The sequence below is a fragment of the Pteronotus mesoamericanus genome, unplaced genomic scaffold (genome assembly GCF_021234165.1).
Source record: "Pteronotus mesoamericanus isolate MK-2021 breed Mesoamerican mustached bat unplaced genomic scaffold, CSHL_Meso_final contig_75, whole genome shotgun sequence".
Classification (NCBI taxonomy): Eukaryota; Metazoa; Chordata; class Mammalia; order Chiroptera; family Mormoopidae; genus Pteronotus; species Pteronotus mesoamericanus.
In genome coordinates, this window is record NW_026555249.1 from 4,529,151 (window position 1) to 4,544,119 (window position 14,969).

The 14,969-nt window shown below is 44.7% G+C and overlaps 1 protein-coding gene across 1 annotated transcript in view; it reads left to right on the forward strand.

Annotated features, from left to right (window-relative positions):
- PDZD2 (PDZ domain containing 2) overlaps positions 1 to 14,969 on the forward strand; it is a 203,250-nt gene that overhangs the window by 169,882 nt on the left and 18,399 nt on the right. The window contains exons 9-15 of the mRNA XM_054583993.1: positions 2,142 to 2,261; positions 3,098 to 3,212; positions 5,684 to 5,757; positions 5,930 to 6,155; positions 6,940 to 7,057; positions 8,703 to 8,835; positions 13,602 to 13,683. Of these exons, the coding sequence (XP_054439968.1) occupies positions 2,142 to 2,261; positions 3,098 to 3,212; positions 5,684 to 5,757; positions 5,930 to 6,155; positions 6,940 to 7,057; positions 8,703 to 8,835; positions 13,602 to 13,683 (868 nt within the window). The remainder of the gene's footprint in view (positions 1 to 2,141; positions 2,262 to 3,097; positions 3,213 to 5,683; positions 5,758 to 5,929; positions 6,156 to 6,939; positions 7,058 to 8,702; positions 8,836 to 13,601; positions 13,684 to 14,969) is intronic.

Genomic DNA, 14,969 nt, shown 5'->3' on the forward strand with positions numbered 1-14,969 from the left:
GAGCAAAAACACATGCTTGAGACCGGGTAAAAACACCTCCAGACTGGAGACAAGCCTGTGACCTGCTCAGAATGATGCAGTCGGACCAACCAAGGGAGAGATCAGAAAGCTTAGGAGAGCCACGCTGTCAGGCACTGCAGTTAGTGTGGAGGATGGGAGAGGGCTGACAGCCGTTGCGGGCAAGGATGTCCAGTGCTGAGGTGGTGACCTGCTGAGGGAACCGGCTGTATTTATAGCCTGTAAATACCTAGTTCCAACCAGGCTCCTGGGAACTAGGAAGCACAGGCTAGTAAAGATACTACAGGAAAGATGGTTTTTTTGTCTCTTTAAATTGCCCTTTCTTTGGTCTTCTCTTCTTATTTTCTACCCTTTTCTTTTTCTCCCAAGATTCTCCTTCCTTTGTTCTTATTCTCTCTTCCTTCACTAAAAAGGATTGTCTAGAATAGAGCTATCCACCCTGGCAAGTGTGGCTCAGTGGGTTGGGCGTCATCCCGTAAACCGAGAGGTCACAGGTTTGATTCCCAGTCAGGGCACAAGCCTGGGTTGCAGGTGGAATCCCTGGTCGGGGCGTGTGCGGGAGGCAACCAGTCAATGTTTCTCTCTCACATTAATGTTTCTGTCCCTTTCTCCTCTCTCTAAAGTCAATAAACATGTCCCTGGTTAAGGATAAAAAAATAAAATAGAAGAGAGCTATCCATTAAAACTTCTGCAGTGATGGAAATGTTTTGTATCTGTACTGCCCAAAATAGTAGCCACATGTGTCTATTGAAAAATGACTAGTGAGACTGAGGGCCGTGTTTTTAATTTTAATTCCTCTTAATTTAAATACAGACAGCCACAGGTGGCTAGTGGCTACCACCTTGGATAGCACAGGTCTAGAAAGTTCAGTGGGCCCCCCTGAAACTGCTAGAGAGAAGAGTGAAGCAGACAGGCCTGTGGTCCCCAAGCGAAGGCGGAGTGAGGGGCTGCTGGAGATGGGTGGTCAGAGAGAGTTCCCTTTGGAGTCCACACGTGGGCCCCTCTAGTCAGCGGCTGTAAACGCATGGGCACTGTATGGCCATTTCCATGGGGTTTCAGTAAAAGGCCAGTAACTTTGCAGAGCCAGCATCTTTTTTTTTTTTTTTTCTAATTGAATCAGAGTCTGGGAGGCCAACATAGCTGGCAGAAGTTTTGTAAAACTGCAAAATACAATTGTTCTAAGCTGCCAGGAATACAAAAATATCATTAGCAGATATCTTGTTTCTACCTTTGAAAGTAAAATACACCCATTAAGGATAAAAACTATTTCTGATGGCTCTTTCCTCATACTAAATATGAAGTGATTTTTTTTTTTTTTTTTTTTTTGCTAATACTGGAAAATCTGTCATTTAAGAAACTTATTCTAAGAAGAAAAATAACAAGGAGCTAGACTGTAGGAATGCTTTCGCAATAGATTCCTGTAATCCCTTGTTTATGTTATAAATAGTGTGCCCTGCTTACACATGTGTATATCGGGGTGATGGACAGAAAAAAGAGATGAAGGTTTGCTCTGCTCTGTGCCGGGAAGGGAAAGCATGGCCCATGGGAAGACATTTTATTGTCCAAGCGTGAGGGATTAGAACTGGAGCGGCTGCAGTTTCTCAGTGGGATGTTTTATACAGATTAACAGTCATACCTGCATTTGCATTTGGGTTTTACAAGAAACAGAGGCTTAAGGTTTTGAGTGAGTGAAGTAAGCTTAAAACAGCGAATGCTCTCCAGCCACGATCGCGACCGTGGGGCGGGGGCAGAGGGCGCCTTCCAAGGGAGAGCCCAGCCCTGGTGGTCATCGACATCTCTGCGACCGCTGGGTCTCTGGTCCCTGACTCCGTTCCGGAGGGCAGGACGCGGGAGCCGTGGCGTGCCGTTGAAAGAAATACCAGACGTCTGTGGCCTCCAAGCCGTTCTTTCTGTGGAGAAAGAAGGCGTGGAAATTTAGTGCAGGAGGGGCTGTGCCTCCCATGCTATTTGTAATAATGCTCTTGAAGCTGCTGGCCCAGAGAGAGATGGCCGTCTAACCCAAAAAACGACCGAGGTTTTCCGAATCCGAATGTGTTTTCATGCCAGAGGCCCCAGAAGGGCGAGCGAGGCTCTGTCTGACCGGGCGGTCTGCTCACTTGCAGGACTACCACATCGTGAAGAAGTCCACCCGCTCGCTGAGCACCACGCAGGTGGAGTCCCCCTGGAGGCTCATCCGGCCGTCGGTCATCTCCATCATCGGGCTGTACAAAGAGAAAGGCAAGGTGCGCGCTCTTCCGCCTGCTGTTTTGCCCTCCCGGTGAATGTTAGCGTGTATTTTTGGAATGGTGGCTGTTTATTGCTGTTTTTATATGAAATAGAAAGTAAAACGTTTAGAGAGGAATAGATGCTGTGGCCTCTGCGTGTATTTGAGTGGCCCCGGGCGCCCTTTCCTGGGGGCCTCTGGGCACGATGGGCACACCCTCCCGCCCTTAGGGCCTGAGGGGTCCCCGGCCCCGGCTGTTAGGGCGAAATTACTGGCGAGGTGAGTGCCCCGACTTTCACCACGATTAAGAGAAAAGCAGACCCCGCGGCTTCGGGGAATACTCCCAGTTAACCTTTTGAATGAGTTTCATGATACTGATATTATCATAAAGAGAATAGTACATGTAATTGGATCGTTATACAAGTATCAAAATGTTCGCTTGATGTTACACAAAATGGAAAGACTGAAACAAAAGAATAAAACAAATATGGCACCTGCACAGTATGAAATGACTCTCGTGAACTATTAGTTGATCCATGTGAAATTGCCATTTGGGGAGAGCAAAGGTCGTCAAATACTGGCAACTTTACATGTTTCATCCTAACACTTTCTCCCTCCAACGGGCTGCACAGCCAGCACAATGCAAATAGCTATGGCGGGGCAGGGGCAGGGGGAGAAGAAGGAAACGCAAACTTGAATCTACCGCTAGTTAGCGTAACCACGAGCACGACTGGGGAGGACGCCTCAGCCCAGCGCTGGGCTGGGCAGGATGCCCTCGACGGGAAGCCGGAATGGGGGGGAGCCCCGGCGAAGTGCCGCAGTGACAGCCTGGACCCCCGTCTGCTTTGGGTGCAGGGCCTTGGCTTTAGCATTGCTGGCGGTCGAGACTGCATCCGAGGACAGATGGGGATTTTTGTGAAGACCATCTTCCCCAATGGGTCAGCTGCGGAGGACGGAAGACTTAAAGAAGGTAGGTCCTCAGCGGGGGTGAGCTGTGATTCCAGCACTTCTCACATCATGGCCTCGGGCGGTTGTAACCTGAGACTCACTTTCCTCGGTTAGGAACTTGGGGTGTTAATACCAACCTTGAAGAGCTGTTGTGAGGATTAAATGCGGTAACGTGAAAAATGGCTTGCCGCTTTTTATTTGGGCCTTCCAGTGCCTACCTTATGGCCTTGGTCCATCATCGGGCTCCTTGCCTTGAAAAATCCTGAGGATTTGTGGTCCCCTCCTTGCCTCAGGGCTGGATACGTGAAAAACCTTTTACATTCTCCATAGCACCTTCCATTTTGCCACAAATAAACGTACCAAACAAGGGCTCCCACTCCCGACCCCTGCCCTGCTTTATGCACTGCGATTGATAGGCAGCATGGTGTACGTTTAAGGTGTACAACATGATGAGTTGACACCCTTATATACTGCGACGTGCTTACCGCAGTCAGGTTCGTCAGCCCCTCCGTCAGCTCACATCACCTGTGCCATGTGTGTCTGCAGGGAACATTTAAATTCTACTCTATTAACCGTCTTCAAGAACATAAATAGCATTGTTAACCGTCGTCCTCATGCTTTACCTTAGATCCCCAGAACTTATTCATGAATTCTGATGTTCCCCTTTTTATTGATACGCTTTCTTCATGAAAGGATTTGATCGCAATATTTCTAGTTACCTTCAGAGAGGCTGTGACTCTTCATTACAGTTGGACCGAAGTAGAAGTCCTGCTGAGTTAAACTGGTTTGTGTTTTTGGTTTTTGGTGTGTGTGTTTTTTTTAGTGCTGGAGTGAATTGGAGTCCCCTTTTTCAGGCAGAATGACCCCAGCAGCCTGTCTGCTAAAGCTGACTCGTGAGCAGGCTTAATATTTTGATGGCAGAATATTTATTTCTCTCTCTTAGAGGAAGGGGTGACTCCCAGGTGGTGTTTTTGTCTACGGAGAGAACAATGTAAACTTCTCACAGCAGAGCATTTTTATAATGGATGTGCCATGTGTTCGCTTGATTGAAATTCATCCTGCACTGCGGGTGGAATGGAGCAAAGTGGAGGGGAAAATCAATAGTTAGGAAAGGTTAATAGCACTTGAAGCTTCCTAATACTTTTTTTTTTCATCTGTATTCATTTACAATGACGACAAGTCATTGAAATGGATTGTCAACCTGTTGAATGGTCTGTCTTCTTAGAATCTTGTATAAAGATTTTTTGGAGCATGAGCAATCATTTTAATGTTTCCATCCTTTTCCCATGTGGAAACAAACCCAAAGCCTCACCTAATTGAGTAAGCAGTTATGCCAGGTGATTTTTAAACAGATTCTTTCACTTATTTTACAACTTCTGTAATTGCATTAAAGAGAAAGCACAGAACAAATGCGTGGGGAGCTGCTACATCTTTAAACTCCAGTACAGGCTTCCTTTCACCAAATGCGCAGCGCTCCCCTGGGATCAGCCATCCAGGGGGAGGGCACTGGGGTCCTCCTCTGCTTCGCACTCTGTTATAGGTAAGGGAAGCCCCTCTTCTGCCCCGCACTGCTGTGCAGGGTCCATCTGTTCTCCTCTCGGGGGCCCCTTTGTAGTGTTTTTGATGAACTGTTATTTCAAAAAACAGACCATGTTACAAGAATACAAACTAGAAACAAACTCTCATAAGTCAACAGGATGTCCAAGTTCTTTCCTCTTCCCAGCAGACATTATCAACAACTTGAAAAATGACCTAACTATACCTCCTTGGGCTTGAAGATGAGTCCGGGATGAGGTGGGGGAGGGAGAAAGAGAGAGGATGTGTGTGCAAGCTGACGTTAGCCTCCAATAATTTCCTACATAGAAGCGTGTAATGACTTAGCAGCTTAATGACCGAGAACCTGGACCAGCACCAGCAAGGCCAGGCATCTAGAAGGTGGGGGCCGAGGGGTTGGGGGGGGGCCTGCCATTCCTAAATAATATCTCACAAGCTTTTGGTCTCTATTATTGAAACCATTTTCCCAGCCCTGTGATGCTTCTCTGGGCTCAAGGAGCTTGTCTTTCTGCAAAGATAGGAGTGGCTTCTCACATGTTGTGTGTGTTCATGCTTCATTGCCAGTGGATTTGAATTGTTAAACAAAGACCATAAGGAAAGACTTGGGACTCAGTTTTTTGCAGTTTGATCTCTAAACATAGGACATCTGTTATTAAACTTGGCACTGGCTAAAGAATAAGGCCATGATGCTTCCCATAGTTGTTTTAATTAAAGATGGAAATACAGAGTTACTGCCAAAGAGTATGCATTGTCATTAATTGTTCCTTTTTGTGACATTCCTGGGACCTACACTAAGGAAAGTGGATTGAAACAATAAAATTCATTTTATAGAGCTGTAAATCAGGGACCATGTGGTATCCTATTCTTGTACTGACTGAGCAGTTAGATTCCCGTAAATTAAAGCTGGACGTTAATGTAATTCTCCTCCTTGCTCACTAGGGGATGAAATCCTAGATGTAAATGGAATACCAATAAAGGGCTTGACGTTTCAAGAAGCCATTCATACCTTTAAGGTAATGACACTCTTATTGATCTTTATCTTCCTATGTTTTTCTTAATTTCCTTCTGGATTGGGTTTTTGGTTTTGGTTTTGGTTTTGGTTTTGGTTTTGGTTTGGTTTTTTTCCACCCTTTGCAATGGGGACAGTGTGAATGTTTTAGCCCTACTTTCTTTTCGTTTTCTCAGCAAATCCGGAGTGGATTGTTTGTGTTAACGGTACGCACAAAATTACTGAGTCCAAGCCTCACGCCCTGCTCGACACCCACGCACATGAGCAGATCCAGCTCCCCAAACTTCAATGCCAGTGGGGGAACCCCAGCTGTAGGCTCCGATGAAAGCAGCTCTTTATCGCTGGGTCGGAAGGCCCCTGGGCCCAAGGACAGAATTGTCATGGAAGTAACGCTCAACAAAGGTGATACCAGCTATTCCTCACTTTCATTGCGGGCCCTCACATATGTGTTCTCTGTTCTTAGGTTAACTTTTTATATTTTTTTCTATGACTTGTTCCTTTGGAACACTCAGCTCCCAGCAACATGGGTTATTCTCTAAATGGACAGTGGATCAATATCAGAGATTTTAGGCATCATACCAAAGAGAAGAGGAGTTACCAGCAGCCTACAGGCTCCCCCAGTGAAATCACTGTCTATCAGACACTCATGTTTACAAAAACCACTAACCAGCTTAATTTTGGGACTAATATAAAATTTCAAAGAACAAAGATTACAGTTAAAAATACAACTAACACCAGTAACTAAGTCATGAGTGATCACCAAATCTTACTGCTTTTCATGTTTGTTTTCTTTCCCTGCCCACCTACTGTAGAAATATGACGAGCAATTAAATCATCAAGAGATTAGGTGCTAAAACGAGAAATAAAAGAAAACCTGAAGTTGTATACTCAGAATGAAATAGAGTACTTCAACTCTGCCTATTTCCAAAAAAATAGATTTGCGGGGCTCTTTAGACTGAGCAGAGTAGACCATTGAATAAGCCACAGCACAGAGTCAGCCACGGTTCTGCCGTGGGCTCATTTCAGTAACAGCATATGGCAATGTGCACAAAGAAAAGCAGGGCTTACATTCTGAGTCTGGTCAAAAAATAAATGGCTATTGGTTTGAATATACACTCATGCAGTTTCAGATCACTCACGCTTCTTTCTTGGTGTCATTTGTTTTCTCTGAATACTGCCCTCACAGAGCCCAGAGTTGGACTAGGCATTGGGGCCTGCTGCCTGGCTCTGGAAAACAGCCCCCCGGGCATCTACATCCACAGCCTCGCCCCGGGATCCGTGGCCAAGATGGAGAGCAATCTGAGGTTTGTTGTCAGCCTGACAGTGCAGGGTTCTGGCATGTTCGGGAATATCTGAATACATACACATGTAAGATGCCTGCCCTATTACATCCCTTTGTGGGATTCTAAATCTTTCTATTATTTGCAGAAATATAGCCAGGATTATAATTAATAGCATCTCCAAAGATGACAAGCAATTCTAAGTGAAATTTGGTTGAATTAGAGAACTCTGGATCTTGGCTTTTCCTATTTTATGCTATTTGGGCACAGAAGTTCAGTTTCAGAAACGACAAAATACAACTCTTAGATAACAATGATTATCTGAATATTTTCTTTCACTTTTATGTTCAGTTATGTACAATTCATTTGAGATGCTGGGAATGGTTCATAATGGTTCGGGATCACTGGATACAAGAGAGTCTTCAAATTATACCCTGGAATGGGAGGCCTTTTTCATTAAGTATAATCTCTTAAACCTTTTCTGTGGTTTCATTCCTTCCTGGGTGGTGATGGTGAGGTCTAGATGCCTACTATCTGAAGTCACTGCGTGTCTGACCTCAGGCAGCTAGCCGGGTTGCAGGACAGGTATTCTGTTTATACAAGGCATGCCTAGGTATTCTGTTGTATAGCCATTGCGATGGGCCTGTGCCCACCCAAACTTCACAGGAATGTGTGCGTATTGCACAAAGCACTCTGAGCAAACAGTATCACCTTTCTCCCCCATAAGTTTCTAAGTCCTTGAGTGGTTGAGGAATTGTCAAAATGACATTCCTTGAGGTTGCCATTTTGGGGCCCTGTTAATAGATTATATTATGTTTTTAGTTAATCATCAGAGTGAATTTCCATACCAAAAAAAATTTTAGCAAATCATCCAAAGTACATTAAAGAAAATATACTTTGAGAACCCAAGGAAAAAAAATCCTTTAATGACATCCCAAGATGATGTTTCTTTCTTGAATGGTTCCATATGCCTGGAGCCTGCCAAATGAACATTCTTCAAACCCCATATAAAGAGGCTTTGTTCTCTTGTACTGAGTTCTCTCCCTATAATTTCAAGTCAGAAATGGGCATCTTGTCCTCAATTTCTCATTTGTTCAAATTTGAAACGTTTTTACAAATTCTTGGGTAACCTTTGAGCTTCAGATATTTCCTCCTTAAGTTATATTACAATAATCATTTCAAGATGGTAGGGAAAAAGAAACCGATGGTGGTCTGGTGGTCGAGGGGCTATCACGTGATGATCAAGAGGTAGACAGACCTGAGTTCCACAGTGTGTGACATCTGGATGACATCTGTGAGCCTGTGGTCTTCTCTACATGACGGGAATAATAATACCTCTTCAAACATCGTTCTGTGAATTGCTTCGCATGGTGCCTGGCATGCACTATGTGCTCAAGCAATGGCGGCCTGCGTTGTTGTCCTTACATCCATTGCATTTAACTTGACTACTTCTGAGAGTGTGGGTAGCTACACATAATGGCCTTTGCCAATTTCCCATCTCATGTGTTTATATGAATGTGTTGCTCTGTTACATGTGTGCCAAGATGAAAAGGCTATCATGGGCTTCTTTAAGGTATTCAGTAAAGATTCCTTGTTAGGGGCCTCTCCCAGAAGGAAACCTTGTAAAAAGCTAACTGTTAGCGTGGTGTTGATTATGTTGCCTCCCTAGCCGCGGAGATCAAATCCTGGAAGTGAACTCAGTCAACGTCCGCCATGCTGCTTTAAGCAAAGTCCACGCCATCTTGAGCAAATGCCCCCCAGGACCCGTTCGCCTTGTCATCGGCCGGCACCCTAATCCAAAGGTGAGGTGTTTCGTACTGTTTCTGGGTGTGGGAAGATGGCTTGGCTATTTGTCCAGTAGCAGTGGCTCATGTACTGCAATGTCGACACACACTCTGCAGAGAGACAGTGCGCTCAGCTAGGGGTGGGAATCAGCCTGAGGCCACACAATGGCCGAGGTGACAGATACACAAGGGAAAGGAAGGACTTGGCTCCTTTGTCCTCGCGTTCTTAGAAAATTTTATTAGTCAGTTTTGACAATGGGAATTTAAAATTTAGTAGAAGCTAGGAGTGCTGGGCTCTGGGTAACCCCCAGCTGGCCGTGTGACCTCTGGTGAGATGTCGAACCTGTTTGTGGTTTCTGCGCCTGGACCATCTGAGAGCCTGAGACCAGATGATTTGCCAGGCCTTTTCTGACCGGACCAGAATACTTCCGCAATGAGGCTTGGGAGTCCACTGATACTTTTTCTTTTTGAGCATCAATATCCACACTTCGAACCTGTGTGGAACTTACGGATTATCGTAACCCCTGCTGTTATGTGGTTATCTCTTCGACACTTGTGCAATTGCTTTTAATTTTTTTAAGCTAATCACAAAATGCTTCAGCAAATTCAACTCAACTCTACTGTTTTAACCCTCTTTGAACACTGATTTTTTTAAAAATAAGGAACAGTTCACAGGCTTGCGTGTCATCCAGGCTAATCTTCTCTGTACCGCTCCAACTTTAGAATGCATACTGCTGAAGGGAGCGCTTTGTTGTATTGGGTGCTCAGTGTAAAAATCTTTTAAATTAGCTTCTAACATTGTAATTGGGTTGAATTTTACAAAATTCAATCTTTTAACATCTCACCATGTTCATTAAGAACATTAGTTCTTTCCATGCCTGTCATCTGGCCACCCTTGCATTATTTGTAGTTTTCTTTGATTATACCCTAAACAGTCCCAGGCTGCTGAGCTTGATGGTGGCTTGTGTGCCATTTTAAGAATCAGATGTCAGTGCCAAAAGACGTTGTGGGCCCTCCTTCCTATGCACCATGTCTGAGATTTCTTTTTTCTTTTTCTTTTTTTAATTTATTTTTAGACAGAGGGGAAAGGAGGGAGAAAGAGAGGGAGAGAAACATCAATGTGTGGTTGCCTCTCGCTCGTCCCCTACTCGGCACCTGGCCCACAACCCAGGCCTGTGCCCTGACTGGGAATCGAACTGGCGACCTTTGGTTTGCAAACCAGCACTCAGTCCAATGAGCCACAACCACCAGGACATGTCTGAGATTTCTTTAGTGTGTTAACTTTATGACATCATTTTTTTAATGTCTCCGTGCGGCCGTGGTTCCTGGTTCTCCCCCGTCCCAGGAAGCGCCATTAGGCTGGGACTCCATGCCTTCACCGGGGAAGGCAACTTCACCCACAGTGCTCGGACAGAGACTGTCATTACACTGATTCAGAGTCAACGCCGCTGCTTTTTTTTCCCCAGATTTTTTTTCTCTTGTCTGTGTGCCATCTCAAATCCCTCTTACCTGAAAACTTCTTGGCTATCAGTAATATAAAACAAGTCCTGCTTCTACCTTTCTCCACATTCTCTGCTTGTCACATCCCCTCTTTCCCCATTCTGTTCCGCAGTCCTGACACTCTCCCTTAGAATCTGCTGCTCCCTGTCTCCAGCTCTCCCCAGGACTCTCTTTGGGTCACTTTCAACACTGCTTTGCCTCATTGTGACAGCCAGGACAGCCTTAGCTCCTTCCTCCGGGGTCCTCTCATGGGTTCCACCAGCCACACGGCCATCCCTCCCATCGCCTTGGGGAGCACTCCATTAGGCTGTGGCTGACCGAGCACGTCCCTCAACAGCATTATAGAGAGTCAAGATCTCGGTGGTTTGCAGTCTAACAGCTTCAAGGCATGTCTGACTTCAAAATCCATTCCACCTTAACTCAGGTCATGATTTGTTCAGAGTTCACTTCCTCTCAGCCCAGAAGCATCTGCCTAATTTGCTAATACAGTCGAACAAAAACACAAGGCATTTCAGGGCAAAGCATAATCCTGATGGACTATGGTCTGTGATCCACTGGACATACAGGTGATCCGTGTTTGCAGCCGTAATGGAATGGTCGTCAGGATGGGGCTGGGCATAATGTCCAGCAAAACCGAATTCCCGTAATTGTTTGGCTGGACTTCACGTTTCTTCCTAGGTAAACATGGTGTTCTTAGTTGTAACATCATACTGTATTTTTCTTTGGGTCAGGATTCCATTTTATGTTTAATGTATTTTTGTACCACTTAGCCTAGCATTTCATGCCAATAGTACATTTTGATACTGAATGTATGTGCTTCCTTGTTTTCATGTTGTTCCAAGAGAAATACCACAAGGATTTTCTTTTCTTCTGTTTCTCATAACGACGGGAGCAGCAGCCGCCCGCGTTGGGTAGTCAGACCCTCGGGGTCTAGACTAGCCGAGAGCGGACCTGCTCAGGCAGCCGCATCCAGCTTATGTTAATTAGAGGAAGGAAGAGAGATCCATTTTAATTGGTGCTGGGACTTTCAGCACAATTGGAATTATCCAGAAATCTTTCACTTGTTTCAAACCCCAACTCAGAAGAGCAGTTGCAGATATTGAAAGTCTAATAGCAACAAAAAGTTGCAACTACTGTTTTAGCTGATAGTCTCCCTTGGCTTGTTTTACAAAGTTACCCTTTGCTTTATGGAGGGTGGGGGTGGGGGGACGGTGGGTGTAAGTGTATAGGCCTGTGTGCATGTCTGTGTACATTTTGTTTCCTGTAAAACCTACTAGAAAGTATTACATAAAGGCCATGATGTGATTATGGTAAAATGTAATGCTGAGTCCTATATAGAAATATTTATTTACTTAAGACAAATTGCTATGCTTATCCAAATATTATTTATAATAAATGTTACTATAAAAAAATTATCATTCTAAGTTTTAAATATTCTTATCTTTAAAAAAGAAACTATAAGTTTCATAATTGTCTTTTTAAAACATCTCATAGTTTAGCATGTTTCAGGCTTTTTTAAAAAAACTTCCCCTGAATTATGACAGTTTGGATAACAACGGATGGGCAGAAAAAAATCTTTGAACTTACTGGGGTACCAGTAAATATAGAAGGAAATCATGGCTGGTGTGGCTCAGTGGACTGAGTGCCGGCCTGTGAACAAGCGGGTCGGTCGCTGGTTCGATTCCCAGTCAGGGCACAAGCCTGGGTTGTGGGCCAGGTCCCCAGTTGGGGGTGCACGAGAGGCAACCACACAGTGATGTTTCTCTCCCTCTCTTTCTCCCTCCCTTCCTCTTTCTCTAAAAATAAATAAATAAATAAAATTTTTTTAAAAGGGAAGAGTTAAAAAATCACTACTTTGAAAACATCATAATAATTGATTCATGCAAAAATGGAGACATCTGTATTAGTGTCAACGATAAAAATAAAGGGGAAAAAAGAATTATCAATGATCATAAGCCATTGAGTGAAAATAATATTGGCATAGTCTCAAACTGTCTCCTCATAGATTACCCATTAATGACAAAAAGAAAAAGAAAAAAAACCCAGGGGAGAAATAGGGTGAACTCCACCCTAATTAAGGGATCAGAGTCATCACTAATTACAAAACACACCGACCCGGAGTGCCCCTGGGGTGTGCTGAGAAGGAAATGATGTTTGTCGTTTTTCTGCCAAAAAAATGCAAAACCTACATCTAAGCATAAAGAAACTATTAAACAAATCCTTTGACAGTTCGGGCTGGCCTCCTGTCCTCCAAAATCAGTATCATGAAAGACAGAGGAAGGCTTGGAATCACCTTGTCTTAAAGGAGACCAAAGAGACAGCTGCTAGCTCCAGAATCAAATTCTGGATTACCAGAAAAAGGGGAAAAGATTCTGTAAAGCTATTGCTCTGCAAAAACATGGGTCGGTGACAGCCCACAGACGTCCACAAGGTGAGGGGCTTGCACAGCATGTCAATGTTGGATCACTGTGCACAGCATTTAGGTCACATGACATTTTTCCCCTGGCAAGATGTAGCTGGTGAAAGAATCTGCGCGTTGGTTTGCATCCTCGAGGAGAACCTCGCCTCGCCACCGGCCGGCATCACGCCTTCTGGGCACTGCTCCCAAGACGCGCTTGGAACGGTGTTTCTGAAGCAGGGCATTAGGACAGTTGGCTAAAATGGAACATGAAATATATGTATAGTAGACAGCTGTCCATGTCGACATCAAATCTCCTGAATTTGATCATAGTACCAGGGTTATTTAAGAGAAGTCCTTTGTTTTTAGGGGGCTACGTGAAAAAATGTACGGGTGAAGGGTCACGACGTCTGTGACCAACTTACAAGTAGTTTAGTGAAAAGCTACAGCATGGGGTGTGTCAGGACAGAGCATGAATGGAAACGTGGCGGGTTGCCAACGAACGGTGGCTCGAGGCGAGGAGTCCACTGTTTGTAGGCTAGTCTTGCAAGTATGTAAGTTCAACATTGTTTAAATAAAGTTTAGGAAAAAAGAGGAGTGTTTCAGGGAGAGGCAGGTATCAGCCGTCGCACTTGATTGCTTTGCCTAATGAACGTGGGAGCCAAGCAAAGGTCTTGTTTCAAATATCTGGTTGGAGCAGTTGGTAAAGCCAGTTCTCCCTCACGCGCCCGGAGAGGCCACCTCAGAGGCTGCTCAGAATCCTTATTCCTCTGGTTTCCCTCCGTGTCTGTGCCCAGCTCCTGCCTCTGCTTCTAGCTACTTTTTGTTGGGGGAAAATAATAAATAAATAAATAAGATCTAATTTGTGCTTTCTGCTGAAACTCAGGTTTCTGAGCAGGAAATGGATGAAGTGATAGCGCGCAGCACTTACCAGGAGAGCAGAGAGGCTGGTTCCTCTCCTGGCTCAGGTACTGTAATTGCACATTTTCATTCAACGTTCAGCAGTGTCCCGAGGAGTTCCCCCCGGGGCACCCCCACGCAGTATTACTGTGTTCTCTGTGATTATCATTTTGGGCAGAAGTAGCTGTCAAGGAGATTCTCTGCTTTCTCTTAGCTGCTACTTTTGATTTCTGCAGTTATTTCATCTGCCGTATGAAAGTTCTAATGATTCATGCTTCTTATACTGCTGGAAGATAATTTGCAAAAGTGAGTTAGCAGCATTTCATGTGTTTTTGGTACAGTGTATTTGAAATGTTCTAGGTGAACGGGAAGAGATACCAAAATATCAGTTGTATGGTGTATCAGTTGTTAGATGCAGAGTCTATCATCCATCCCAAAACCTGGGGTTTCTTTTACACAAATTAAAAGTGTCAACTTAAGAAAGGTGCTAGAGGCTGCAGAAATCATACTTTTCCCCTCTTACATGGAACAGCTCAGGCAGAGGAGGACTGAGATCGTAAGAATTTCATATGAACTTAAAATAGGAAGCTTTGCCTCGAGTTTTACAAGTCACCTTCCCTATAGAGTGGAACCCTAAACGGCCTTGGCAGCACATCTGCCCTTGAGATATTCCTGACGTTAAGATTGTTGTCAGGAGGAAAGGGAACCGAGACAGGACTTCGTGGTTCTCAGAGGAAAAGGAAATCTTGGAAACCATGAAATACCTGATCATTTGCATCCATAATTAATACATTTAAAACGATGGCACAGCCAGAATGAGCTCTTTCTGCAACCAGCTCGTTCTCCTGACCTGCCTGAAAGCCACCCTGCTAATCCCAGCACGACCCCCCGACCATTTATAAAAGATTCTGTTAAGCACAGTCCTCATGCCCAAGATATTTTTGTTCATGGCATAGAATTTAAAGTCTCAATGCTGAGTCTTTTCTTCCTTAACCAAAATCTAAAAGATACTCAGCATTCTCCCCAGTTCTGTCGGAGTCTCTTGGGTGCTGTCCCTTTGTTCATTCATCCTGTAACGAAGGTGCCAGGCTGAGCGCTCTGGGGTCAGACCAGCAAGTGTTCCAGCCCTGTACGTAGCAAAAGAGTTGAGGGAGTGAGAGGAGATGCACCCACTTACAATTCAGTTATACTGCATGTATGGGAATTAGTGTGTGAGTAGCACAAAATATGTTTGAAATTCAGAAGAAGTTACTTTCAGCCGGGATCGTCATGAAAGTGGTAGCATCTGAATTAAGCCTTAAACCACGAGCAGAATCTTGGGAGGTGGGGCGGGACGGGTCGGGGGTTCAGGACC